We start from the raw sequence: 26,886 nt of genomic DNA, 5'->3' as shown, positions 1-26,886 counted from the left end.
CTCCATTCTAATTCTGAAAACCATACAAGGAATTCACCAAAACCTATATAAGAGAACTTCTCTTTTAAGGATCATGACCTCTCATGTCAGCTTCTGTCTTCAGGAATCATGCAGCTGTCAAACATATGAGTAAAATCAGGAGTGTAAGACCCTGCTTTCTCAGTGGCTGGCCCTAAATATGGACTCTGTCTTTCAAGAGTGAAAATGACCTTACATCTTGCTGCTTTCAGGACAAACTGTAAAATGAACTTAATTGACATAACTTTTCAAAATTTCAATAAAAAATTAACCCCGAAGAAAGAAGAGAACTGGGGATTAGACTCATTTTGAATGTAACAAGGTGTTTATATACCATAAACACATGATGAGTATAACACATTCTATATGCATAAGTAGATAGCCCCATCCCATCTCATCTTCTGTCCTCCCTCACCCTTGTTCTCATCCGCTATTTAACTCTTGTCCTCAAGCTATCGTTCTCATAAGGTTCTTTTCCTTTCCAATACAAGCATGCTTTGGTCTCCCCGTTTTAAAGAATCCTAGCCTTGACCCTATCTCTCTTGCACACTATCACCTAATCTCTCTTCTTTCCTCCATTTCAGAACTCATATGCTCTCTACTATCACTGTCATCTGTAGTTCCATTCTTCCAATATCATTCTTAGCCCTCTCCCATCTGACTTCCACTTTATGTGCTCCACTGAAACTGCTCTGAAGTCTCTAAAATAACCTCTTTCTGGTCAAAACTTAGGGCCTATATTCCATCATTGTCCTCTTTGATTTCTCTGCAGTTTTTGATACCATGGACCACTCCTTATTTGTTGAAATGTTTTCCTCGTTGTCTTTTGTTTGTCATCTTATTGTTCTCCTCAGACCTCTATGATCATTCCTTTAATGGCTTGTCTACTGAGTCATCCTCTCCCCTTTTTTGTGGGTGTCCCTGAGAGACTCACTCTTTGGTCCCCTTCTTTTCCTCTACTCCCTGTCTCCAGATACTCTTATCTGCTGGCCTGGCTCTAACTACCATAGTTACGTTGAAGACTCACAAATCTCCTTCTCGACTCTATCCCCTCATCCAGTCTAGTGTCTTGGCCCGTGTTCCTGATATCTCTTTATGGATGTCCATTTGTCATCTTAATCTCAGTATGGCACAAACGGAGCTTATGATCTCCCACCCTGCCAGCCCTGCTTTCTCCCTTTTCTCTATCACTTGGACAATAGCACCATCCTCCTAGTCACTCAGTTCCGTAATCTGGGTGCTATTGTTGACTCAGTCCTCTCACTTATTGCACATGTTGAGTTTGTTTCTAAATCTCAGTGCTTTTCTCAATGCTATCCTTTCCTCTCTATTTTCTCAGCCAAAATCTCATAATTAGGGCACTGCAGGCATATTACTTTTGCATCCACGTCCGATCCGCAATCCACAAAAAAGATCCAGAGATGCAAATATCTGCGGGTATAAAGCGGATATCCAGAGATTTGCAGGGCTCTACTCATAATTTCACATCTTGATTACTCCAACCTCTCTTCTCTGGCCATCAAGGATGCAATCTTGCTCTCTTCATGTGTCTTCAGAATGCTGCTCCTAAAATCACCATTTTGGCTTATTACTATGACTGCATCAGCACCCTCTTGGAGCCCCGCTACTGGCTCCCTCTTCACTTCCACATCCGATACAAACTCTTGTCTTTATATTTAGGGTCCTTCATAATTTATTCCCACCCAGCCTAGATGACCTAGTAACCTATTATGTTATTGACCTCTGCTTTCTCCAGTATTCCCAGGCACTCACCAGTTAGCGTCTCCCTTAAACACTTCTGCACTTTCTGCCAACTGTCCTTTATGGATGGGAAAAGCTCCCTGATTATATCCAAACAACCACTAGCTTATCTTCCTTCAAATCTCTCCAAAAGACTCACCTGTGCCAGAATAGCTACAAAACCCAGCCTGCTTATCATGGCTGAATGGGTGACAAGCTGTGCCTATTTCTCTTCCTCTTTTTTTCTTTTCCTTTCTTCCCTACCTGTCATCCCAATTAAAAAATAAACAAACAAAGCCTACAATACATGAAACAAAAGTACTTTAAAACACAGCTGTTTCAATAACCATTGTGGCTCAGTTGACCTTTCGCAGCACTCAAAGTGGCCCTAGTGGCACTTCAGTGAACGGGCCAGTTGCCTCTTCATGTGACAGAGGCCAGAACTCAGAGAGGGAAAGAGGGTGGGAAGGGAGGAGTAGCCAGAGCGAAAAGGCTGAGATAATGAGAAGGGCAACTGGAGAATCAGGAGATAGAGAAAGAAAGAAAGAAAGAAAGAAAGAAAGAAAGAAAGAAAGAAAGAAAGAAAGAAAGAAAGAAAGAAAGAAGGTAGAAAGAGCCAGTTTTTCAAAGACATTTAGGCATCTAAGGATGCAGATAGGCACCTTTTGGGATTTTCAAAAATGCCTATTCACCTAATTCCCATTGAAATCAAAGGGAAGAAAGGAGTGGGATGGGGTATAATAATTTATGTATCAATTGTAAAGCTTTTTAGGGATACTTGAGAAAGAGTTGTGCTTATAAATATAAGATATTACATTTAATAGTGATATAATTTTGAATTGCCTTGCTTTTGTTGGTTTGTGTCACATCTTTAGGGATTTTTTTTAGCATGCCACAGTTTTAGTTGCAAATATATCTAAACACAGTTCTATTAATTATTTAAAAATAAACAATTATGCATAGGGAGTTGATGTAGAGGGTTTTGAATTCTTTTGTTGTATAATTTTTACTTAAGTGGGAACTTAAAAAGAATATCTACAGGTAAAGGGTTTTAAAATATTTCTAGATTTTTATCCAAGTAAATTGGCCTATGGAATTGAGAACTTTAAGAGCCTCTCAATGGATATTTCTGTGCAATTTAAAAGAAAAGCTGTTTGCATCACATATTAGTTGAAGTTTTCAAGGACATATTATTTCAAAATTGATATGTCTTTACTGAATTATATTTTCAGTAAACATTTATCAACAGAAAGCATATGTAGTAATTGCAGTCTAACCAAAGTATCCTAAATCTGACTCATGAAAGTATTCAGGTATAGAAGGAATATGTCTTTTGAGGGGAACAGTAAGTCAAGGATTTAAATCAAATAAACATTTCCACAATGTATACAAAATATATCCTATGTAATTATCCTGAAGTACATAAATGTTAACCTACTTCTACTAAGCTCATCAGTTTTTGAAAGCCATAATGAAAAATGTTGACTTAACAGGTGTACAATTTCTTAGAACAAAATGCCTTCAGGGGAAATCTGCAGAGGGGTTCATTTTGCAGCATCAGAGCTGACTTGTCATATTAATAGCCTGCACCCGCCTGTGAAAGCCTAAAAATGGAATTGCAGTACTCCATGTTGTACAAAAGGACATTGTGCAAGAGACTGAAAAGCTGCAGTACTGAACAATCATACACACATTTCCAGCAGAAAATATCAAATTCTTCAAAATTATATCAAAATTTAGGTTTTTGAATGACACCCTTTTAGTATTCAGCATTATTTTAATACTTACTTTTCACTTTATTTTTAGACTTTCATTCTGATTTGCAGTACTGTTGCATAATATTTTTAAATCAGTAGACAGAAAATATATTAATAGGCATTAAATACAGTATTTCTCTCGAGGTGGTCACGTAAATGACCTTCATTATGATATCTCTCTCTGTTACATAGGTTGATTTTGTGCACAAACATATTATATTTTAAGCAGATTTTCCTTTTAAGGTTAGCCCATTATGATTTTACTTTTCAATTACTATTTTAGTAGGCTTATTTAAATATCAGATAATTTTCAAGCCGGTTTCATTTAAGGCTGTCGATTAACGCACTTAACTCACGCGATTAACTCAAAAATATTACTCTCGATTAATCGCAGTTTTAATCTCACTGTTAAACAGTAGAATACCAATTGAAATTTATTAACTATTTTGGATGTTTTTCTACATTTTAAAATATATTGATTTCAATTATAACACAGAATAGAAAGTGTACAGTGCTCGCTTTATATTATTATTTTATTACAAGTATTTGCACTGTAAAAATGATAAACAAAAGAAACAGTATTTTTCAATTCACCTCATTCAAGTACTATAGTGTGATCTCTTTATTGTGAAAGTGCAACTTACAAATGTAGGGATTTTTTGTTACAGAACTGAACTCAAAAACAAAACAATGTAAAACTTTAGAGCCTACAAGTCCACTCAGTCCTACTTCTTGTTCAGTCACACTAAGAGAAACGAGTTTGAATACATTTACAGGAGATAATGCTGCCCGCTTCTTATTTACAATGTCTCCTGAAAGTGAGAACAGGCATTTGCATGGCACTTTTGTAACTGGCATTATAAGGTATTTACGTGCCAGATATGCTAAACATTCGTATGCCCCTTCATACTTCAGCCACCATTCCAGAGGACATGCTTCCATGCTGATGATGCTCATCAAAAAAACAATGTGTTAATTAAATTAGTGAGCAAACTCCTTGGGGGAGAATTGTATGTCTCCTACTCTGTTTTACCGTCATTCTGCCATGTATTTCGTGTTATAACACATGTTGTTCGTTTTAAGAACACTTTCACTACAGATTTGACAAAACACAAAGAAAGTACCAATGTGAGATTTCTAAAGATAGCTACAGCACTCAAACCAAGGTTTAAGAATCTGAAGTGCCTTCCAAAATCTGAGAGGGATGAGGACATGCTTTCAAAAGTCTTAAAAGAGCAACACTCCGATGCAAAAACTACAGAACCCGAACCACCAAAAAAGAAAATCAACCTTCTGCTGGTGGCATCTGATTCAGATGATTAAAATGAACATGCATCAGTCCGCACTGCTTTGGATTGTTATCAGGCAGAACCCGTCATCAGCATGGATGCATGTTCTCTGGAATGGGGGTTGAAGCATGAAGGGACATATGAATCTTTAGCACATCTGGCACGTAAATATCTTGCTACACCGGCTACAACAGTGCCATGAGAAAGCCTTTTCTCACTTTCAGGTGACATTGTAAACAAGAAGAGTGCAGCATTATCTCCTACAAATGTAAACAAACTTGTTTTTCTGAGTGACTGGCTGAACAAGAAGTAGGACTGAGTGGACTCATGGGCTCTAAAGTTTTACATTGTTCTGTTTTTGACCGTCATCTTTTGTACATAATTCTACATTTGTGAGTTTAACTTTCATGATAAAGAGATTGCACTACAGGACTTGTATTAGGTGAATCAAAAAATTGTTCCTTTTGATTTTTACAGTGCAAATATTTGTAATAAAAAATAAATAGAAAGTGAGCACTGTATGCCCTTTGTAAGTGAAGACTTTGTATTCTGTGTTGTAATTGAAATCAATATATTTGAAAATGTAGAAAACATCCAAAAATATTTAAATAAATGGTATTCTACTATTGTTTAACAGTGCGATTAATTGCGATTAATTTTTTTTAATTGCTTGACAGCCCTAGTTTCATTATATTATCCAGGTTTAATTTGTTTTCTTTCTTTGACATATATTCATGAATGGACTACCCCAAAGTTCCAGTCTTTTTGTCAGAGTTCTGCTGCAGGGATCAGAGTTCTTATAAAACCTTCAGGTGGCATACAGTACTTCTAGGGCTTTAGGTTTTTAATTTACCATTTTATGATGATTTATTTGTTGTCTTACAGCAGCATCTAGCAGCCCCCAGCAAGACTGGGTCCGTGCAGTGCTAGGTGCTGAACAAATGGAAAAGGTCCCTGTCTTTACATGCTAAGTAGACCAGACAGACATAGGGTGTGAGGGAAAACAGAGTCACAGAAGTCTTGCCCAAGGTCAGACAGCCAGTCAGTGGAATAGCGAGGAATAGAACCCAGTTCACCTGAGTCCTATATTACTGACACCAATATAGAGCTCTTCCTAGCCATGACTAATGGCCTCCTTGATCTAGCTGTTTCCTTTGCCACAGTTGACTGTTTCAGTGCTACAGTCAGTTCTCTTGACTCTTCATTTTCTTCATACTTCTCTGACCACTACTTCACCACAATGCCTGAGTGGTTCCTCATCCCTTCACCACAATCTGCCCGTGTTTCCGGCAGTGATGATGTTGGCCTTTCCTCTTCACCCTCTATATTCTTTTTGTGAATAACCTCATTCACTCCCATATTTCTGTTACCTTTTCTATAGTGATAACTCACAAAACTACCTCTCTCATTTACCCCTCCCCCCCCCCAGCCATCTTGCCTCTCTGACATCTTCACTGGTATCTCAAACTCAATAAAGTGAAAACTGAGCTTGTCCTCTTTTCTCCCAAATGCTTCTCCTTCACAGTTACTGCTTTTATTATGTCTGTGGCACAAACTGACCACCTCAGTATTGGATTTGACTTTTGTCTATTCTTTTGAATCCATGCTCTTGGCAAATCCTGTCATTTCTTTCTCTACCCCTTCTCTGAGCTATCCTCAGTCATGCCCTAAAACCTCTTTATATATGTACAGGACATCTGTCACCACAGCTGCTGCAAACTCATCCTCTTCTGATGTGCCCAACATTGCATCATGCCCCTTCCAGTCTAGTCTGTATAAACGGATGCAAGTGAAATAATCTTCTCTTACATCACTCTGACTGTGTTACATTAGCACTTTGCTGCTGTCCTCTTTCCTTCCACCTCAGATTTAAGCATAAAACTCTTCATGATTCTGCCCCGCCGACAATTCTGCTCTTATTTCCTCCTTTTTCCCTACTATCTACAGTTCTCCCAATCTGAAAAACTGAACATCCTTTTGTATCCTTCCCACACCCTCATCTCCATGGCTTCTTCCTTTCTTTTATTCATTGTGAACCAAATATCTACCCTCTCTTCATTCAAATCCATCCTTTGGGCTTGATTCATAACTGCATACAATTGGAGTAATGCATTGGTGAAGCAGAACCTTATTTGCAAAGCTTTCAGAAATAATCAACCACATATAAGATGACTGATTAAGCAGTTCAGAGTGTGTTTGTTTTAAAAAAGATTGGACTCTGTTGTGATAGTTTATATTGCATCTGCCCTGTATTGTCTATTTCTAATTTAGATTGTAAACACTTTGGGGCAGGGACTATATCTTTATTTTTGTACAAAGCAGAGCTTTGTACTTATGGGTCTTAAGTAACCTGTAATGATGATAAAACTATAGGGGCTCCCAAAAACCTCAACCCCAGTGTATCTGAGACCCATTTTTAAATAAGCAGTTTAATCCTGTTCACAGGACAGGCAAGAAATCCATCTAATAAGTGATGCAAATATTCATCTCCTTATTAAAACTCAGGGTCCTGCTTCCTGTAGCACGGTCTATAGTGGGGTGGTTTCTGTTCGCTTTGGAAGCGTGAGGGAAGATTCTATGATGGGTCACCAAGGTAGCTAGAGACTGGGAAGAGAGATTCTGTGCTTTAACAGAAAACTCAAAATCACTACAGAATGGATGGAAAATAGAATGAATGGGAAATATTTATATATATGGTATTCAAATAACATTCTGTTTTGTTTTTGGTTCATTCAGGGCAGCACAATTACCTATGTGCAGGAAGAAATGACTGTATTATTGATAAGATTCGAAGGAAGAACTGCCCAGCTTGCCGATTACAGAAATGTCTACAAGCTGGAATGAATTTAGGAGGTAAGCATACCATTTATAGTTCTTTATTTTAATTTGTTAGGCAAAAATATTTTAACATGCTTCTTTTTACATACATAGCTGCATAATCTCAAACCTTTCAGGTGGAATTACACTGAGAGAAATGCACAAAAGTTAATAAACCCTACTGTCATTCTAAATCAGTTTTTGGGAGATATGTATTTTATGGCTCAGAACAAGAAGAGTGGGTGTTTGATGATGACAGTAATTTTAGTGGAGTTTCTCTAAAGCTAGGAGTATGGAAGCCTCAAGAATTGTGTATGGGATTTTTTGTGATGATGGTGGGGAATGTTCTTGAGATCATTTAAAAACATTGTACACCTTAACAAAAGACAAGTTCTTGCAAAGTGATATCTCTCAGCTTTAATGTTAGTATCCATTCTAGTAAGGATTGAAGCATTTATATTGATAGATTAGTGCTGCCTAATTCATATTCAAATAACAGGACTCAAAACATTTTCTTCATAATATAATTACCACAGATATTCTGAAAATCATGTTGTTGTCATTGTCATCATGGCAAATCCCAAAGGGACTTGGCCTCCTTGCTGATTGAGCACTACCCAGATCGATCTCTGGCTAGGTCCTTAAAATGGTCTGACTGGATGTTCAATGTATGTCCATCACTGGTGATCTTATCACTCTACCGAAGCTGCTGGTGTCCATGTGATCACTGGGTGTGTAGTGCCATTCTTTGGTATACATATTTCAGAATTCATTAGTCTTCTATTGCAATATATCCATACAAGACTGCCACTGAAACTGAACCTGTGCTGATGGAGGTGATTGGTGGGTTCTGCTTTCAGCATCCTCATTTCTGATCTTTTCCTGCCACTTGATGTGGAGCAGCTGATGTAGATGATGAGAATCGAAAACATCAATCTAGTCTTCTTCAGCCTTTCTCAGTGCCTGAGTTTCACTTCTGTGCAACAGAGATGATATAACGGTAGTACTATAGATCTGCAGCTTCACAGCAACTTTGGTGTCACAGCGTCCCAGTAGAGGCAACTGAAGGGCCCAAAGCTGCTGCCTTACTAGTGTCTGCATCTTTCGAGCATCCTCCTGTACTGTCTATGACACTGCCCAAATGTTTGACAATAGCCAGCTGCTCAATGTTCTGTCTTGACAGGTTGACTCTGAGGTGGTTATAATCAGGAGGTGGAGGCTGCTTGATGGTAATGGCCAGAGACTTTGTTTTATCTGGATTAATAACCAGACCAGTGTGCACTGTTTCTTGTTAAACCAGATCATCCATCAGCTGCAGTGATTCACTGAATATGATCGACATATTTGAAATCTTGAAGCAGAAATCTTGAAATCTTGTTCAGCTCAGTGCCACGGCAAGAGCTATCCCCTCAGTCTTGTCCATCAACCAATCAATGCCAATATCAAACTATGATGGTGAAAGAATGCAGCCTTGATGAATTCCTGTGGCAATAGGAAACCATGTTGTGTATCTGTGACTCAAACACAGCTTTCCATTCTATTATAGAGCTCTTCTATCAATGGCATTCCTGGGAAGATAGTGTCAAGTTGCTTCATCAGATCCTACAAACTTGCTCAATGCACTGAATCAAAGTCCTGACAGAAGTCAATAAAAAGTGGTGCACATGGCTTATTAAATTCAGCAGTATTTTCAAATAGCTGTCTCAAGGTAAAGATCAAATTGGCATTGGAACAATCAGTTCTTCTTCGAATAGTGTCCCCATGGTTGCTCTATTTCAGATGTGGATGAGCCTCTCAAGCCCTTCATCAGAGTTTTTCCACTAGGAGTGTCTGTTCAGCCCACACATGCACCTTATGCCGCCTCCTCTGAGGAAGTGAAAGAGGTGTAACTGAATAGTAGGAAGAGGGCAACCTGTACTATTTATCTACAGAAATGGAAGAGATTCTCCCATTGGCTCTGCTCTCTTGCTCAGAGAAATAAACTCAATTTAATTTCTCACCATCTAATTTGAAGGAAAGATGAACCCCAAACACAAACTAAATCAAAGCTGCCTTATGTGTTGGACTTCCAAAGGAACTTATTTTCTAACCAAATAGGTTGTATGATTTGGACAGGGAAATCTATAGGAAAACTGCTTTAAATTCTAAATTGTAGTTCCCAGATATTGCTCTGGAGAACAAGGACCTCTCTTCCTAGGATTTGTAAAGAAATTGGGTCTCCTTTGTATCCCTCCTGATCTGCTGATCGGAATGAAAGAACCAAAACTGTTACTTAATAGGAGAACTCAAACTCTTCTTTGGTAGAAGAATTTTTAAAGCACATTACATTTTATGATGTAAAAGTTAGCTACCATCTTACTTCTTTCTTCATCTCTGTAATGGAAAACTTTTTTATAGCAAACAAAATTGACAGAATAATGGAAAATCCAGGGTAGATGTTCCACATTTTTCTGCAATAAATGCAGCGAGTTTTTGCAGAACCTCATGTATTTTGCTGATCTTTTTTGACACCATTGGTCTTTTTTCCCAAAAAATATTTTTTCCGGTGTTTACAGTAATACAGACTGTTATGTGTGTATTTTGAGCATGTACATTTTATAGTGTGTTCAGACATTTTTTTAAAATGTAGTACTTTGATTTATGTTAAAGCACCCATGCCCTGTTTTGGCACCTTTTACAAATGTATCTAAAACAATGCTTATAAAAACCAACAGATCTTTGCATGAAGACTCACCAAAGTTAGTATAGCTATTTTATCATTTACCTTCTTTTATATGATGAAAATTGTAACATCATCCATTCTCCTTTTATATTCTGATGGTCTTTGGACAATTATTCATCAAGTCACCACATAATGATTTCTTCAGTGAGGTTATTTACTTCATAAGTCTGTCTGATTTTATGAGAAGGGGCGATAATTAGTAGTTGCTACAAAAGTTAAAGTAGCTAAATGTTAACATAGTCCAACCCTCTCCTTCACAGATCTCTCTCTCTCCCTCTCCCTGCAACAAGTACTGCTTTGAACCTTTTCTGGACCCATTATTTGTTTGGGGTTGGTTTTTTTTTTTTTTTTTTTTTGCTTCTAATGCTGTATGTTAGACTTAATTATTGGAAGACATTCAGATGAAGCAACTGTGTTAAAAATGTATGCTGGCCCATTTTTTAGTCTGCTTTTTTCCAAGATACTGTAGTTAATTTTCAATTAATTATGGGCCAGAAAGATTTAATCAGTTCTGAAGTTTTCTTCCTGAATATACTATGGTACAGGCCCAAAATACTCTTCTTGCTTGAATCCTATCAGAAAGTTATAAGGTAGGCTGAGGTCTATTGAGATTTGTCCCTTGCAACAACAAGGATTTGATGGTCTTAAAGCTTACTGAAATATTGTTAATATATTTAAGATAAATAGAATTGATTGTCAATTTTCAAATGATTTACCATTCTGGCTGTGGAGACTACAAATCTTATATAAAGAATACATAGGTAAGTTAGGCCCTGATCTTGTATTCACTTACATATGTGATGACTTCATCCATGGGATTCTGTTACTCTGTTAGGTCTACTTACTGAAGTATTCTTAATGTATTCAAGATAATCTGAAAAAAAGATTGGATCAGGTTATTGATAACATAAGTCTTTCACTTCTTTGTCTGGATCTAAATTACACTCTGATTTAAAATGGTGGTCTATGTGGTCTCAATTCAGTTCTTAGTGCATAGGTGTTATCCTTTCCCCAAAATTATCATCCTTACATTTGGCATGAATTGTCACCCTTCATAGAAGTATGATTATAAAGTCCAATGTATATGGAGACTGAACAATTTTTTTTTTTTTTACCCATAGAATAATATCTCCAGGTCATAGTTAAGGCATGCTGAACAAACAGCGTGAAAAATATTTGTGCTGCTGGCTTTGTATTAATTCTCTGAATACTTCATTAAGTTTTAACTGGAAAAAAAAGACATACAGGTATTTATTAGGGCTGATAGGAAAATAGTAATTATTTTCTGTGGAAAAATTCAAAAGAAAACACATTTTCAGTTTTTGGAGAAGGAGAAAAAGAAATGGGGGGAGAAGTGAAACTTTTTAAAGTTGAAAACCAAGAAAAGTTTCAGGTTTCTATTTTTTGTTGAAAAATTTCTCCCAAAATGAAAAATATCTGCAAACATTTCATTTTGATCAAAAACCCTGTATATTTCCATCATATAGTATATGAGTTGATCCCACCATGAACTTATACCTAAAGTTACTCTGCATATTAGTGCCCACCATTACACATGGAATGTTTTCTCAAGGGAAGTGGTAAAAACCCCATTATGCATTTAAAACTTTAGACTTCACAAAACACTAGGAAATCTAGTTCCTGTAGAGGGAACAATCCTGCATTAGCAGGGAGATGGACTAGTTAGCCAACTACATCTTTTCCATCTTTAATTTCCATAATTCCGCCTAAATGTTTCATAAGAGTTGCCTGCTTTTTCCAAGTCCTAAACTATACAATATGGAATTAACTGTGTCTGTGTCTGTGTCCGAGAGAGAGAATTACCTCTAATTTGAGCCTTTTTTCATTAAACAAAACTTTCATAGCTATTCCAAAGTATTAGTGGTTTAATTTGAACATGCAAATTAATCTGATTTAGCATAACTATATGTTAGAATGGAAAAAGTTACAGAAACTAAATATGCAATCAGTTTTTTGCCCTTATGTAATGTACAGTTTTAAATTTAACAAAAATGTACCTGAGCATATTACCAAATACTTTTTCACCTGAATTATGAACACCTTAGTTTTGTCATTTATATTTGGATTTATTTAGGATTTATTTTGGAATAAATAGGAATATTTAGGAATATTTGGATTTATTTATTTTATTTTATTAATTATTTATTATCATTATTATTATTATATATTATTAATTATTTTATTATGTATTATTTATTTAATTTTCACTGACTGTATCTTTTATTTCCAAACTGAAATGAAAAATTTACTAGAATCAGGTTTATCCCTATTTTCCAAATGCAAATTAGTCTAATTTGCAAAAGAAGACACAAGAAGATTGCATGGTTTAAAAAAAGCAACAACCTTATGTTCCATGAGAAAGTTGTATTTTGTTAAATTTTAGGCTGTTTTGTTGTTTTTAACATTTACCAATTTTCAGATGCTCGTTAGTTGTGCTTCACATGATGTGTATATTACTTTACCTGTTTTAGCTCAGTAAACACATTCAGGTTTCACAGAAATCAAACCAGTTATGGTGTTTAATTTTAAAATCTGAGACATTTCTCTTGACAAAAAAAGAAATAAGAAAATCAATGATCATGTTCATTCAATGTTGTCATTTGGGAGGGCATGTTCAGTTTGTAATGTAATTTTGAATCTTTGTAGCCTGCAACCATACTACCTTGTGCTGTGATCTTGTCAGATCTCATAAAGAGAGGCCATCTCTTGGATGATATGTAAACTAAATTCTTTGGTCCTTTTCCTATGCTTGCCCTTCTTATTTCATCATCAGCAAAAACAATAATAATAATAATTGGTGCAAACCTTTAGAAGGCACGTTTTGCCAGTCAAAATCTTCTCCCCTGGATCTTGTTTACATTGTTAGAACCACTTTTCCTGCTACTTCACTTTCTGATGTACTCCATGTGAGTAGATGCTCTTCCTCCCCAAATCATTCTGACACTCTACTTCTTCAAATGGCAGGAATTCAGGCATCCAGAACTTGATTACCTAGAAAGGTATAACCATATTTGTAGCTATTTACTATGCATATTTGTGATGTTTTAGCTCTTCTAGAAGAGACAACAGAAGATAATTACAAACACATTTACCTACTGGAGCTGTTAAGAAGGTATTTAGAGAATGATGGCAGCAAATCAAGATTTTGGGGAAATGCTGACATCTGACCTTTAACTGATGAGCAAATTATCCATTTTTAAACTAATTTTGAGGAAACTATCTTCTGCACTTTACATTTTCTTTCTCTAGTTTTATTTGACTTATTGCAGCACAGGAAAATACATTACAATACTATATAAACCAAAAGTATAAATATAATATGTTAAAGCATACATACCAATGTTTATGTGACCTATCAAAACTCCATTAACTGCTATCTGTCAGTAATGACATAAAAACCCTCGTAAAGACTCAGTTTCATGAGACAAAAGTTAGTCTTTTTATATCTTGATATCAATCTCGTAACTGTATGAACTAATCCATGCCCTCCTCCTCCATCTATGAGGTTGCTCTTTTGGGGAAACTAAGGTACTAGAAACTCCAAAAGAGCCCTTTGCTCTTTTTTCTGAGAGAGAGCTCTTACTGCCGCTTTGGGTTTTGCACAATTTAAATTGATCTAAATAGTGCAGTGGCTCCTTCTACTAATGTCACAACCAAAATATATTGTTCATACATTGTTTCTTAGCAGTGTATGTGCATTATTTCAAGTTGTGTTAACTTTGCTTTCATTTTTTTAACCCAAATTACTGTAATGCAATGATTTTTCAAGTTACTGCATTCTTTCCACAAGGAAGAGCTGTAGAGTACACTGGTAAATAGGAGTGGATGGTAAACATTAGAATTGTAGTTGACTAATTTATGGCAATCTAGTACTTGGGTTTTGCTTCTAGTTCTAGTATTTGATGAACATGTGTAATGATGTATTTAATATACAATGCAAAACTCCAAAAGCACTAAATGTGACACATAATTTATGAATGAATAAATAAATAGTAATAGATTAATTATATGAATATCTGAACAAGAATGATTTAAGCCTGGCTTTCAGGAAAGATAACATTTTCTTTCTCGGACAGTTATTTTTAAATTCTTTGCATATTAGATTGCCATTTTAAAATGTAGTCAATGCATCTCTCTTGGTATTGATGAAAGTTCGCAGAAAGACACTTCATATACTAAAAATATTAGCACATTTGCACTGTGTCTGTTTTGCTGTTTTTTCCAAGATATCATATTTGGGCAGAATCTTCAGACTTCTAGCCAATTCTTATTAAGCTTTTTTGGATAAAGCTTTTTAATTTTTATTTTACCAGGAAACTACTAATTGGCAGTTGGTAAAAGTTGTTCCCTCACAGAGTAGTATCCTATGAAGCTGTTATTTGTCAATTAATCATCACTTTGACGATTGCTAAAATGTAAGCAAATGCATTAGACTTTTTTTCTGACAACCTAAATATTCCTGTAAAAGTGTCTTTGGAAATAGGCTTTTTTTACACTGTAGCATCAGTTGCAAACAACTCCCCAACATTAAGATCTGTATAAGTAGGGGCATAGCGAGCAGATCGAGGGACGTGATCGTCCCCCTCTATTCGACATTGGTGAGGCCTCATCTGGAGTACTGTGTCCAGTTTTGGGCCCCACACTACAAGAAGGATGTGGATAAATTGGAAAGAGTCCAGCGAAGGGCAACAAAAATGATTAGGGGTCTGGAACACGACTTATGAGGAGAGGCTGAGGGAACTGGGATTGTTTAGTCTGCAGAAGAGAAGAATGAGGGGGGATTTGATAGCTGCTTTCAACTACCTGAGAGGTGGTTCCAGAGAGGATGGTTCTAGACTATTCTCAGTGGTAGAAGAGGACAGGACAAAGAATAATGGTCTCAAGTTGCAGTGGGGGAGGTTTAGGTTGGATATTAGGAAAAACTTTTTCACTAGAAGGGTGGTGAAACACTGGAATGCGTTACCTAGGGAGGTGGTGGAATCTCCTTGCTTAGAAGTTTTTAAGGTCAGGCTTGACAAAGCCCTGGCTGGGATGATTTAACTGAGGATTGGTCCTGTTTTTGAGCAGGGGGTTGGACTAGATGACCTCCTGAGGTCCCTTCCAACCCTGATATTCTATGATATCTAATACCTGGCTATACCTAATACATGAATTCAAAATAAGTTACCTTCAGTGTGGCCATTTGTTATGGTGACCAGATGTCCCGATTTTGGGGTCTTTTTCTTATATAAGCTCCTATTACCTCCCCAGCACCTGTCCCGATTTTTCATACTTGCTGTCTGGTCACCCTACCATTTGTTTTCCTTTTTTAATTTAAGCTGTGGTTTAGTACACCTTAGTGCACTGACTATATATATTTTAACTTCCAACTGAGGGCCAAATACTGTCTCCCATGCCAATCCTGAGTAAAAAAGAGGGGAAAAGGAAGTAGTTTTATAAATATTGTTCTATCAATATATCTACTTATAAAATTTTTTTAAACCTAAAAATGGAGGTCTGCAAAAATTTTCCCTTGGAATGTTCAGGTATAAAATAATGTGTATTGGAAGTAAATCATAACTATCCATAAATAACACTATCACAGTCATGAGGGACCTATGTGGTGTTTGAGGGGAACAGAATCTGGACCTTTGCAAGAACATTATCACTTATACTGCATCTTGTGGCTGTAAAAGCAGCTGACAGAACTCTAGAAGCTGCCTGTACAGCGGTTTTGGTCAATGGATCTATATATTGCTGGTTTACTGACCCCAGATCTCTCTGCCTGCCCCACAGGCAGGCTGACACTGAACAATAATGCAGGGAATGGAGATTTCTTCCAAGCAGCTTCTCCACTGCCTCTCACTGTACAGTGGAACTCTATCAGTTCTTTTGATTTTTCAGGCACTGTAACAGGAGGCAGGATTTGCCCCCAGTGGTTCTGTATCTGCTTGAGAAAGTATGAAAATTTAGTTAAAGAAAGAGAAATATAGTAATAAACTAGAACTGCTAGTCAAACAAAATATCTAAAAACTAGGACACCTGTTATTTAACTACAGAGTCCAGAGTAACTAGAAACCAAGACAACACCAATTATTTAATTACAGAATTGTTTAACCACAGTTCCAGAGTGTGTATCCAGTAATACTCATTTAACAATCACTGTTGGCAACTCCACTGTTATCCTAATCCTTTGGGCTCACAGCATTGGTATAATTTTCTACTCCTCTCCTTCTCTCATGCTGAAGCTGTGCCTAAATTCTTCTACTTCTTTACTTTCCTTTTTTTTTTTAACATATACTGCACTTTTTCTTTTCCCCCCCTTTTTTCCCCCTATGGCTTTTCTCTCTGTGTTCTTTTCACTCTGTCTTGTATTTCACCTTCTCTTTTCTTAAACCTTTTTCTAAAGTAGAGCAGCATGCCTTTCCCCTTCATTCTGTATTTCTTCTCTCTTCCCTTTGTCCTCATTATTTTTTGTGTCCTATTCTCAATCTTTCACCTGTTCTGTAGTCATTTCCATCTTGTTTTCCCCTTTCTTTGGTCCCTCTCCTGATAAGTTCTCCTCTTCTCCAGATCCACCCACTACACTGCTTTGTAGTCTCTCCCTTTTCCTTATCCCAATTGCCTGCTTCTCTGGTAAATCCCCCTAAGTTTCTTGTGGCAGTAAATCTGGTTGGTTTGTTGATTATGTAAGTCAGGCAGTTGTTTAAGAAGTCTAACAAGCACTATTAAGTGGGGCTATAGGAAGAGAGTCTGACACCTGTGGCAGTGTGTTGCTGTAAAGCTGTTTGTGCCTCCCTCTCCTTTTTCCAAAAAGACTGTGATGGTGCATTACTGTTGACTAAAATGTTTTTTTGCAGGATTTGGGTGAGGCTAAGATTCTCCTAGCCATGGTTAGCTTAGTCCTTGTATTCCAGCAGAATTTAAGCTAAGATAAATGGAGCTCTAACTTTGGCAGCGTTAACTAGTCATTAGCTCTGCAAACAGTAATTAGTTTGTGATGGGCAGCAACCAAGCTGTTCTCTGAAAACATCACTTATGTAAAAATTCTTCTTCCCTTGTCCAAGGGGAACATGGCTTGTTACAGGTACATCTGCATTTGATATTAAGCATATATTGTAACTACAGTTTTCTTTAGAAAACATTATTTTTGTGGTTATTTAAGGCAAAAAGCAGGGGAAAGGAGGAAAATTACAAGGGATCCACATCTAATATACTCTTAGATGTGTCTCAGAATGAAAAGAAAAAAGTAATCTATAGATTTGTAGACTAAAGAAATACAGCAAAACAAAATACTATACCATTGTAACACAACCAATTTAATCATATTAATACTGTCCAATATTTGTGTATGGTATTATCCAATAGTAGTAGCATGCTATTTTTCAGCATTTGTGTCTCACTGTTATATGATAAGTCAGTGGTGAAAATGAAAATTACTAATTTCAAGCATATATAAGGGTTCATTAGAATTCATATTACATAAATTAACATTCAACAATATGAAATACAACCTGTCTATCACCAAAATTATACTAAGTGCTTTACAGATCATAAGAAGACAAAACCTTAGCCCTCAAAATTTCAAGGCCCCATTTTTCACCTACATTCCACAGGCCCAAAAGAGAGAGGCTGATGCCTGGGTACCAGCTCCCTGTTCAGTGCTGGCCTTCCAAACAATCATTTTAGGAAAATGTGGTCCATCCTTCTTGCCTGAGTTATAAGGCTGACGTGGGGGAGGGGGAGAAATATCTTCTGTCTTGTAGCTCTGACAATATTTTATACTACCTGCTAAAAGCAGGTTTAATACAATGTTTCTATTTTCCTTCTTCCCCAGAGCTTGCATAGGGATTCTGTATCTCATTTCCAGGCAGATGTTGATACTTAATTTAAGGATCTTTAGGATTAAGTCCTCCTTATATCCTCCAACTCATCAGGCTCCCTTACTTTAAGGATTCTCACATCTAGATTCAAAGTCTTCACATGGTTTTACAAATTCTCCAAACATCTCTCTTAGGGTATGTCTACACTACGAAATTAGGTTGATTTTATAGAAGTCGATTTTTAGAAATCGATGTTATACAGTCAATTGTGTATGTCCCCACTAAGTGCATTAAGTCCATGGAGTGTGTCCTCAATACCGTGGCTAGCATCAACTTACAGAGTGGTGCACTGTGGGTAGCTATCCCACAGTTCCCGCAGTCTCCACTGCCCATTGGAATTCTGGGTTAAGCTCCCAATGCCTGATGGGGCAAAAACATTGTTGCGGGTGGGTTTGGGTACATGTCGTCAGTCGCCCCTTCCTTCCTTCCTCCCTCCGTGAAAGCAACAGCAGACAATCATTTTGCGTCTTTTTTCCTGGGTTAACCATGCGGACGCCATACCACGGCAAGCATGGAGCCCGCTTAGCTCACCGCTGCTGTTGTGAGCATTGTAAACACCTCGCACATTATCCTGGAGTGTGTGCAGAACTGGGCTAAGAGACGCCAGCACGAGGATGATTGTGATGAGGACATGGACACAGATGTTCCTGAAAACACGGACTGTGGCAATTGGGACATCATGGTGGTAGTGCGACTGGTTGATACAGTGAAACGCCGATTATGGGCCTAGCAAACAAGCATTGACTGGTGGGACCGTATAGTGTTGCAGGTATGGAATGATTCACAGTGGCTGCGAAACTTTTGCATGCGTAAGGCCACTTTCCTTGAACTTTGTGAGGTGCTTCCCCCCGCCCTGAAGGGAAGAAATACCAAGATAAGAGCTGCCCTGACAACTGAGAAGTGAGTGGCGATAGCCCTGTGGAAGCTTGCAATGCCTGACTGCTACCCGTCAGTCGGGAATCAATTTGGAGTGGGAAAGTCCACTGTGGGGACTGCTGTGATCCAAGTAGCCAGTGCAATCACTGACGTTCCGCTATCAAGGGTAGAGACTCTGGGAAATGTGCAGGTCATACTGGATGGCTTTGCTGTAATGGGGTTCCCTAACTGTGGTGGGATGATAGACAGAATGCATATCCCTATCTTGGCATCGGACCACCTTGCCAACCAGTACGTAAACTGCAAGGGGTACTTCTCAATGGTGCTGCAAGCACTGGTGGATCACAAGGGATGTTTCACCGACATCAACATGGGATGGTTGGGAAAGGTGCATGACGCTCGCATCTTTAGGAACTCTGGGCTGTTCAAGCAGCTGCAAGAAGGGACTTACTTCCCAGACCAGAAGATTACCGTTGGGGATGTTGAAATGCCAATAGTTATCCTTGGGGACCCAGCCTACCCCTTGCTCCCATGGCTCATGAAGCCGTACACAGGCAGCCTGGACAGTAGTAAGGAGCAGTTCAACTGTAGGTTGAGCAAGTGCAGAATGGTGGTAGAATGTGCCTTTGGACGTTTAAAAGCTCACTGGCACTGTTTGCTGACTAGGTTAGACCTCAGCACAACCAACACTCCCGTTGTTATTGATGCTTGCTGTGTGCTCCACAATATCTGTGAGAGTAAGGGGGAGACATTTATGGCGGGATGGGAGGTTGAGGCAAATCACCTGGCGGCCAATTTTGAACAGCCAGACACCAGGGTGATTAGAAGAGCACAGCTAGGCGCGCTGCACATCAGAGAGGCTTTGAAAACCAGTTTCATGACTGGCCAGGCTACGGTGTGACAGTTGTGTGTGTTTCTCCTTGCTGCAAACCCGTCCCCTTTGTTGATTTTAATTCCCTATAAGCCAGCCACCCTCCCCCTTCGATCACAGCTGGCAAAGGAAATAAAGTAACTATGGTTTTGAAACCATGCATTCTTTCTTTATTAATTAAAAAAAAAGTGAGATAACTGACAAGGTAGCCCAGGTGGGGTGGAGTGCAGGGAAGGACAAGGCCACATTGCTTATTGTAGCCACACTACAAATCAAAGCTGTTTGAATGACAGCCTTCTGTTGCTTGGGCCATCCACTGGAATGGAGTGGCTGGGTGCCCATAGCCTCTCCGCCCCCCGCATTCTTGGGCGTCTGGGTGAGGAAGATATGGAACTTGGGGAGGAGGGCAGGCAGTTATAGAGTGGATGCAGTGAAGAGTCTGTGCTCTTGTTGACTTTCCTACAGCTCCAGCAGATGCTTCATCATGTCCGTTTGCTTCCACATTAACCTCAGCATTGCCTCCTGCCTCTGCTTTGCACGCTCACTTAATGATTTCGTGGCCTCTGCCGCTGAATGCCTCCATGCATTAAGCTGTGCCCTATCAGTGTGGGAGGACTGCATGAGCTCAGAAAACATGTCATTGTGAGTGCGTTTTTTTTCACCTTCTAATCTGCAATAACCTTAGGGATGGAAATGATAGGGGGAGCATAGAAACATTTGCACCTGGGGAGAGAGAGAAAAAGGGAGAGTAAAATTTAAGATGATACATTTCTGAGAACAAAAGGGAGACTCTTTCACAGTGAATCGAGCAATTCACAGCAGACAGCACATGTGCTTTAGGTACAAAGTCGCATTTTGCCTTTTATATTGAGCATCTGCCGATATGGTGACACATCACAAATGGTTGGGCAACAGAATTCAGTTTCCAGGCAGCCATGGCAAGCCTTTTGGTACACGGGGTTGGCTTCTTACGCCTTCATAACACATGGGAATGGTTTCAAACTGTAGCGCCATCCTTTCCCAAAGCAAGCAATGCCAGTTGGGTTTAACGTTTAAAAGGAGGGGCTGCGGTTTTCATGTGGATGTGCAGCACACACCTCCCCTCATCCCACTGTGTGGCTATTCTCTGGCATGATCCCTTCACCCCTCCCCCCACTGCATGGCTGTTCTCTGGGATGATCCCTTCACTCCTCCCCCCACTGTGTGGCTATTCTCTGGGATGATCCATTCACCCCTCCCCCCACTGCGTGGCTATTTTCTGGGATGATCCCTTTTAGCCAAGCACAAACAACCCAGCATGAAAGGGGTTCTTTTACTGTTTCCGTACAAAAATTCCCCTATTTGAACCAGGTGGCCATGAATGATATCACTTTCCTGAGGCTAACACAGAAAGATAAAGACCAAATGTTGCTTGAAGGTGACCAAAACCCAGGACCATTCGCTGCCATGCTTTGTGCTGCAGTGATTCCAGACTACATGCTACTGGCTTGGCATGGTAAAGTGTCCTACCGTGGAGGACGAAATAAGCCCTCCTCAGAAACCTTTTGCAAAGGCTTTCAGAGTGCCTCCAGGAGAGCTTCATGGCGATGTTCCTGGAGGATTCCATTCCATCCCCAGACATGTTAACAGACTTTTCCAGTAGCTGTACTGGCCGCAAATGCATCCCAATTCTTCAGGGCAAATCAAACATTAAACACTATTGCTTTTAAACCCTGTACTGTAGTTACAAATGTGCACTCACCAGAGCTGCCTTCTCCAGCTTCAGGGTTGGGGATCCCGCCTTGGGAGGGTATTGGCTCCAGGGTGATGAAAAGATCCTGGCTGCCGGGAAGAACAGATTCACCACTTGCCTGCTGCGCATTCTCCTCCTCCTCTTCCTCATCCACAAAATCCTCCTCCCTGTTGTGTGAGACTCCCCCCTTGCAGATGTCCACAGACAGTGGTGGGGTAGTGGTAGGGTCCCCCCCTAGAATGCCATGCAGCTGATTATAGAAGCGGCATGTATGGGAGTGGCCTTTTGCCTCCTTTGCCTCCTTTTGCCTCCTTTGTCTTTTGGTAGGCTTGCCTGAATTCCTTAACTTTCACGCGGCACTGCTGTGTGTCCCTGTTGTGGCCTCTCTCCACCATGCCCTGTGCAATTTTGGCATATATATTAGCATTTCTTCTTTTGGTCGGAGTTCGGCCTGCACAGATTCTTCTCCCAGCAGTCAGATCCGGTGTCTCCCTTTCAGTCCATGCTGGAGCTCGTTTGTGATTCTGGGGAGACTGCATGGTCACCTGTGCTGCTGAGCTCGCCACGCTGACCAAACAGGAAAAGAAATTCAAAATTTCCCGGGGCTTTTTCTGTGTACCTAGCTAGTGCATTGGAGTTCAAAGTGCTGTCCAGAGTGGTAGCACTGGAGCACTCTGGGATAGCTCCCGGAGGCCAATACTGTCGACTTGCATCCACACTTACCCAAATTCGACCCAGCAAGATAGATTTTAGCACTACTCCCCTCACCTGGGAGGAGTACAGAAGTTGATTTTAAGAGCCCTTTAGGTCGACGGAACGGGGTTGGTTGTGTAGACGCATTCATTTTAAAATCGACCTATGTGGCTAAATTCGACCTAACCCCATAGTGTAGACCAGGGCTTAGGATAGTGGGCTTAGTCCTGCTCCTATAGAATTCAGCTGAAGTTTTATCATTGACTTCCATCAGATCAGGATTGGTCCTATTGATTTTAACTAGGCTCTCATTTAGTTTTATTTCTTTCTCCATTGTAAATATATTAGTGGTAATACCAGTAGATTTTATCCGTTTTAGTTTTATGTAAGTGGACATCCATTTTAGCTGAACATGTAACAAGTAGGGATGACTTTTCTGATATGATCTCTACCATGTTTCTCCACTTCAGAGAAGACTAGTATTGTAGAATATAAATGTTATTGTGTACTGCAGCAATACTTCTGCATATTATCCTCTTTTTCAACAAGAGCTGTGGATTCCTGTTGCTGTACTGCTGTCTGTAGCTTAGAAAAGTCAACATTATATGATTTTCCACGTCTTCCCCTCGTATTTTATTTTATATTTTGCATTCTGGTACCTAAGAATATTAGACATCTACAAATACTGATCTAACAAAAAACCTTTGTAAAACATTCAAGATGTTAAAGCCAGAGCCATTTGCAAGGCATCTTTCACCACACTTCCCCTTTCTTAATCTGTTTCAGAAAGCCTTAAGAATATAAGAATTTAGGAACTGCGGTACAGGATCAGAATTATGAAAATCTTGTCCTAACACTTAATAGTTAGAGATTGGCTTAAGCCCTAGAACATGAGGTTTTACGTCCTTTCCAAAACTTTTTTTTTGCATAGACTATTATAGCTTTTGATATTCCTATTATTCACATAAGTGTCCAATCACTCTTAGAATACAGATGCTGAATTTCTTAATATGAATTACGCACATGTTTCTAAAGAAAATAATTATAGGATTTGAGCTTTTGATTAGCAGTTATCTTTATTCAGAATTCCTGCTGATCTGCCTTGTGGCTATGTTAAGTTTTATGACATTGTGGGGTACAGGAAGGAGCTATGAAGTATATTTTCTCTCCAATATTGAGTTGTCTTTATTAGCTTTACATTTGGTAGTCCAATTAAAGAAGAAGTGTGAAACACACCTTAAAAAAAATTAAGATCAGCACAGTTACTTCTCAGAGGTTCTCAGAATCTTCTGTAGTTGGCTGCTGGTTTCTGTGGGAATTACCAAACCAGTTGAGCTAGAGTCCTGGCATGAAACCAAATGAAAAACACAGTTATTTTCACTGTAAACATGACTATAAAGCAGTAATATTTTTCTCAGATTTGTTTTGATGGTATAACGGAAGAAAATGAAATTGAAACACACTTTTTGTGATATTGTCATGGAAGAAAACGAAAAATAAACACAAAAATACATGGAGAGAAAAATCAGAGGATTTATATCTTGGTTAAATGGGCTGTCAGTTTAGCAAAGCTGCTAGATTTTTGTGGGAACTACCAAACCAGTTCAGTTAGCATTCTGGCATGATCCCAGGTGAAAATATAGTTTCTGCTTCTGCACACATGAAAGACGCATAAAATTCTTGTTCTTAGACTCATTGTGCTAATGGAAATAAAACATGGAGCTTGAAAAACATAAATGAATAATAAAAATAAGCAGTGATATTTGATCCTTTTTTATTCCTTCAGGCCTATTTTTAACATTTTTCAGTGATGCATGTCACTGTTAACTCATTATCAAGTATTTTGCTGAACGTGGACATCCTAGCTCTGCTCTTGGGATACATTTGGTTGCAAAAAGTGCTAGTTCAGCTTTGGCTTGCTAAAATAACTTAATAGTCATAGTGATCCCACCTCTATGTGCAGTACTGTACATATAACTGCATTCAATAGGGAGCAAATCAATTTTCACTTATTTTACAGTAAGTTTAATAAGCTTGTGAACATTGCCAGTTTGAAACTCATTGTTTATTGGGAGTGGGGAAAAGAGTAAGTATATTTACCAAAGCGTAAGATCAGCTGCTGCTTTATAGGGGCTCCTACTGGATACCAAATTATTTCATTCAGAGGCACATAGGGAACGAAGTTCAAAGAGAGGCTGTGTGCCACCAGTAGGCATGCCTCTGTGAGTAAAACGAGTAGGGTTTATTCTAATGGATGTCCTCTAGCTGGCTGACAAAAGTGCTAAAGGTGCTGCTGCTCTTTGTTGCCTGCTACAAAGTTAGCCACAGAACATTATTTTTCCATTTAATGTACCTCATGTTTTATATTATTTTTATGTTATTTGATCAGGTCTGGGATTGTTAGACTAGCGGATGGGATTCATGGAGCATTTAATCATCACAGTTCTAAACTAGGCAGTGGCATTTTATTTTTATTTGCACTGGTTGTGTGTAGTTTAACAAAGTTTTGGATCAGTTGCATATGTATACCTTTTCAAAAAGAAATTAGAAAATGTATTATGGTTAAGATTTAAAAAAAAGAAAAAGTAGCAAGTAGTAACACTAAAATGGAGCAATAACTATAATCTGTTAAACAGTACTGTAGAGCTGCTTGAAATGTAGGAGTAGGAGCATCTTTTATGGTAAAGTGAAGATATGGTAAATTAAGAGAGAATATGAATATTTTTCAGAATAGAAAAATCACTGATACGGTAAATTAAACACTAGTGAGCAATACATAAATAAGGCTATTTTTAGAAAACTTGTCTCCCATTTTACTTTTTTCCATTTTTTTCTTCATAAATGTTTGATCAGATTATTACAATTACTTTTGAAAAATCTAATTTGGTGATAGTCCCAGACTGACATACTAATGTCACCACATCCCTAGAGGACATTACTAGTGTACTAAAGGATTTACTGCTCCAGTTGTACTTCCACTCAGAGGCATTGGGCCTAAATGATTTGACTAAGTTTTTGCACTTCATAAAGTTTCCCAATCTATTATACATGTGGCTGCTTGAATAATTGAATTCTAAATTATGACAGGCAGCTTTTGATTAATACTGATACATAGTTAGTTACATTTTTTTCCTTTTATAAAAATTTCCCTCTGGTTTGCACACCTGTGGGCGTCTCATGGTTATGTTAACACTACAGTTTCTGCATAACATCCCTAAGATTGCAGCTCTGGTAGGCATATACATGTGATTGCAGCAAGGTACACCCATGCTAGCTTTAATCTAGATGCAGTGGTGCGGGCTCCAGTGCGTGCTGTACAAGCCTGTCCAGAACCCTGGGTACGTACTTATGTTGCTAATCTGTGCCGCCGTGTCTTCACTGCTGTTTTAACGTGCTGAAAGCTACTGCGGGTTTGCCTAGCCAAGCTGCAGCTGCACGTCCGATGTGCTGTGTAGACAGACCTACAGAGAAATAAGTAAGGACTAAAAAGTACAAAGATATTCTACAGAAAAAAACAATGGGATGCAACTTTTTTATGGAGCAGAGTGTATGGATGTTTTGCAATGGTCACATGAATGGAGCTGAACATGCACTTGCTATCGGGTATAGTGCTCACTGTTGAACTTGTGACTAATCCTATTGACTTCAATAAAACTACTCTCAGGACTAGATCTAACAGTAGGGTTGGGCCCAGTTTCTTGAAGGCCTTGCATTTTATATTATTTTATTACCATAGTGCCTAGGAGGCACAGTCATCATGACCCAGGCCCCCATTGTGCTAGGCACTGTGCAAACACAAAACATAAAGATGATCTGTGCCCCAAAGAGCTTGCAATCTAAATACAAGACGAGCGACAACAGATGGTTACAGACAGACAGGTGAGTACAAAAAAATAAATAGTATTGGTCAGCATGATAGTGGTCTAAGCATACCAGCAGCCTGTTTTTGTAGCCATCATGGAAAAAGAGTTTTAAGGAGGTTTTTGAAGGAGAATAATGAAGTGGCTTTGTAGATGTTTATGGAGAACTCCTTTCAAGTATGAGGGACAGCATGGAAGAAAGCACAAAAGTTCTTGTTTTGAAAATTTAACAAATGAGTGATATAGGCTGGCATCATGGGTTGATCGGAAGCAGGAATCAATATATTGATAGTGAATAAGAGATGATAGTTAAGGTAGGGATAGGCACAGAAGAGTCTTGAAAGTGAATGTTACAACACAAACATCTTACGTTTGATGTGATAAAGAAGGGGGAGCCAGTGGAAGGAGGCAATGACAGAGGTAACATGCTTAAAGCAGTGGGCTAGGATAATGATCTTAGTAGCAGCATTTTTAATGGCTCTGCAGGGTGAGATTGCATTTGTCAAGGCCAGAGAAAAGGTGTGAGATGGTGAGAACTTAGAGAAGAGTTTTAGCTCTGTGGATGGGTAGGAAAAGTCGTATCTTAGGGATGTTATGTGGAAAGAATTGCCAATATTTAGTCAGATCC

The 26,886-nt window shown here is 38.7% G+C and overlaps 1 protein-coding gene across 6 annotated transcripts in view; it reads left to right on the top strand.

Annotated features, from left to right (window-relative positions):
• The window catches only part of NR3C2 (nuclear receptor subfamily 3 group C member 2), a 276,432-nt gene that overhangs the window by 206,247 nt on the left and 43,299 nt on the right, over positions 1-26,886 (top strand). For all 6 annotated transcript variants that reach the window (XM_048846913.2, XM_048846911.2, XM_048846908.2 and 3 more), the window contains one exon: positions 7,541-7,657. In XM_048846913.2, coding sequence (XP_048702870.2) covers positions 7,541-7,657 — 117 coding nt within the window. The remainder of the gene's footprint in view (positions 1-7,540; positions 7,658-26,886) is intronic.

This window comes from Caretta caretta, chromosome 4, assembly GCF_965140235.1.
Source record: "Caretta caretta isolate rCarCar2 chromosome 4, rCarCar1.hap1, whole genome shotgun sequence".
NCBI classification, from domain to species: Eukaryota; Metazoa; Chordata; order Testudines; family Cheloniidae; genus Caretta; species Caretta caretta.
Note: the sequence above shows the minus strand (reverse complement) of the source record. Positions and strands in the feature narration are given on the sequence as shown.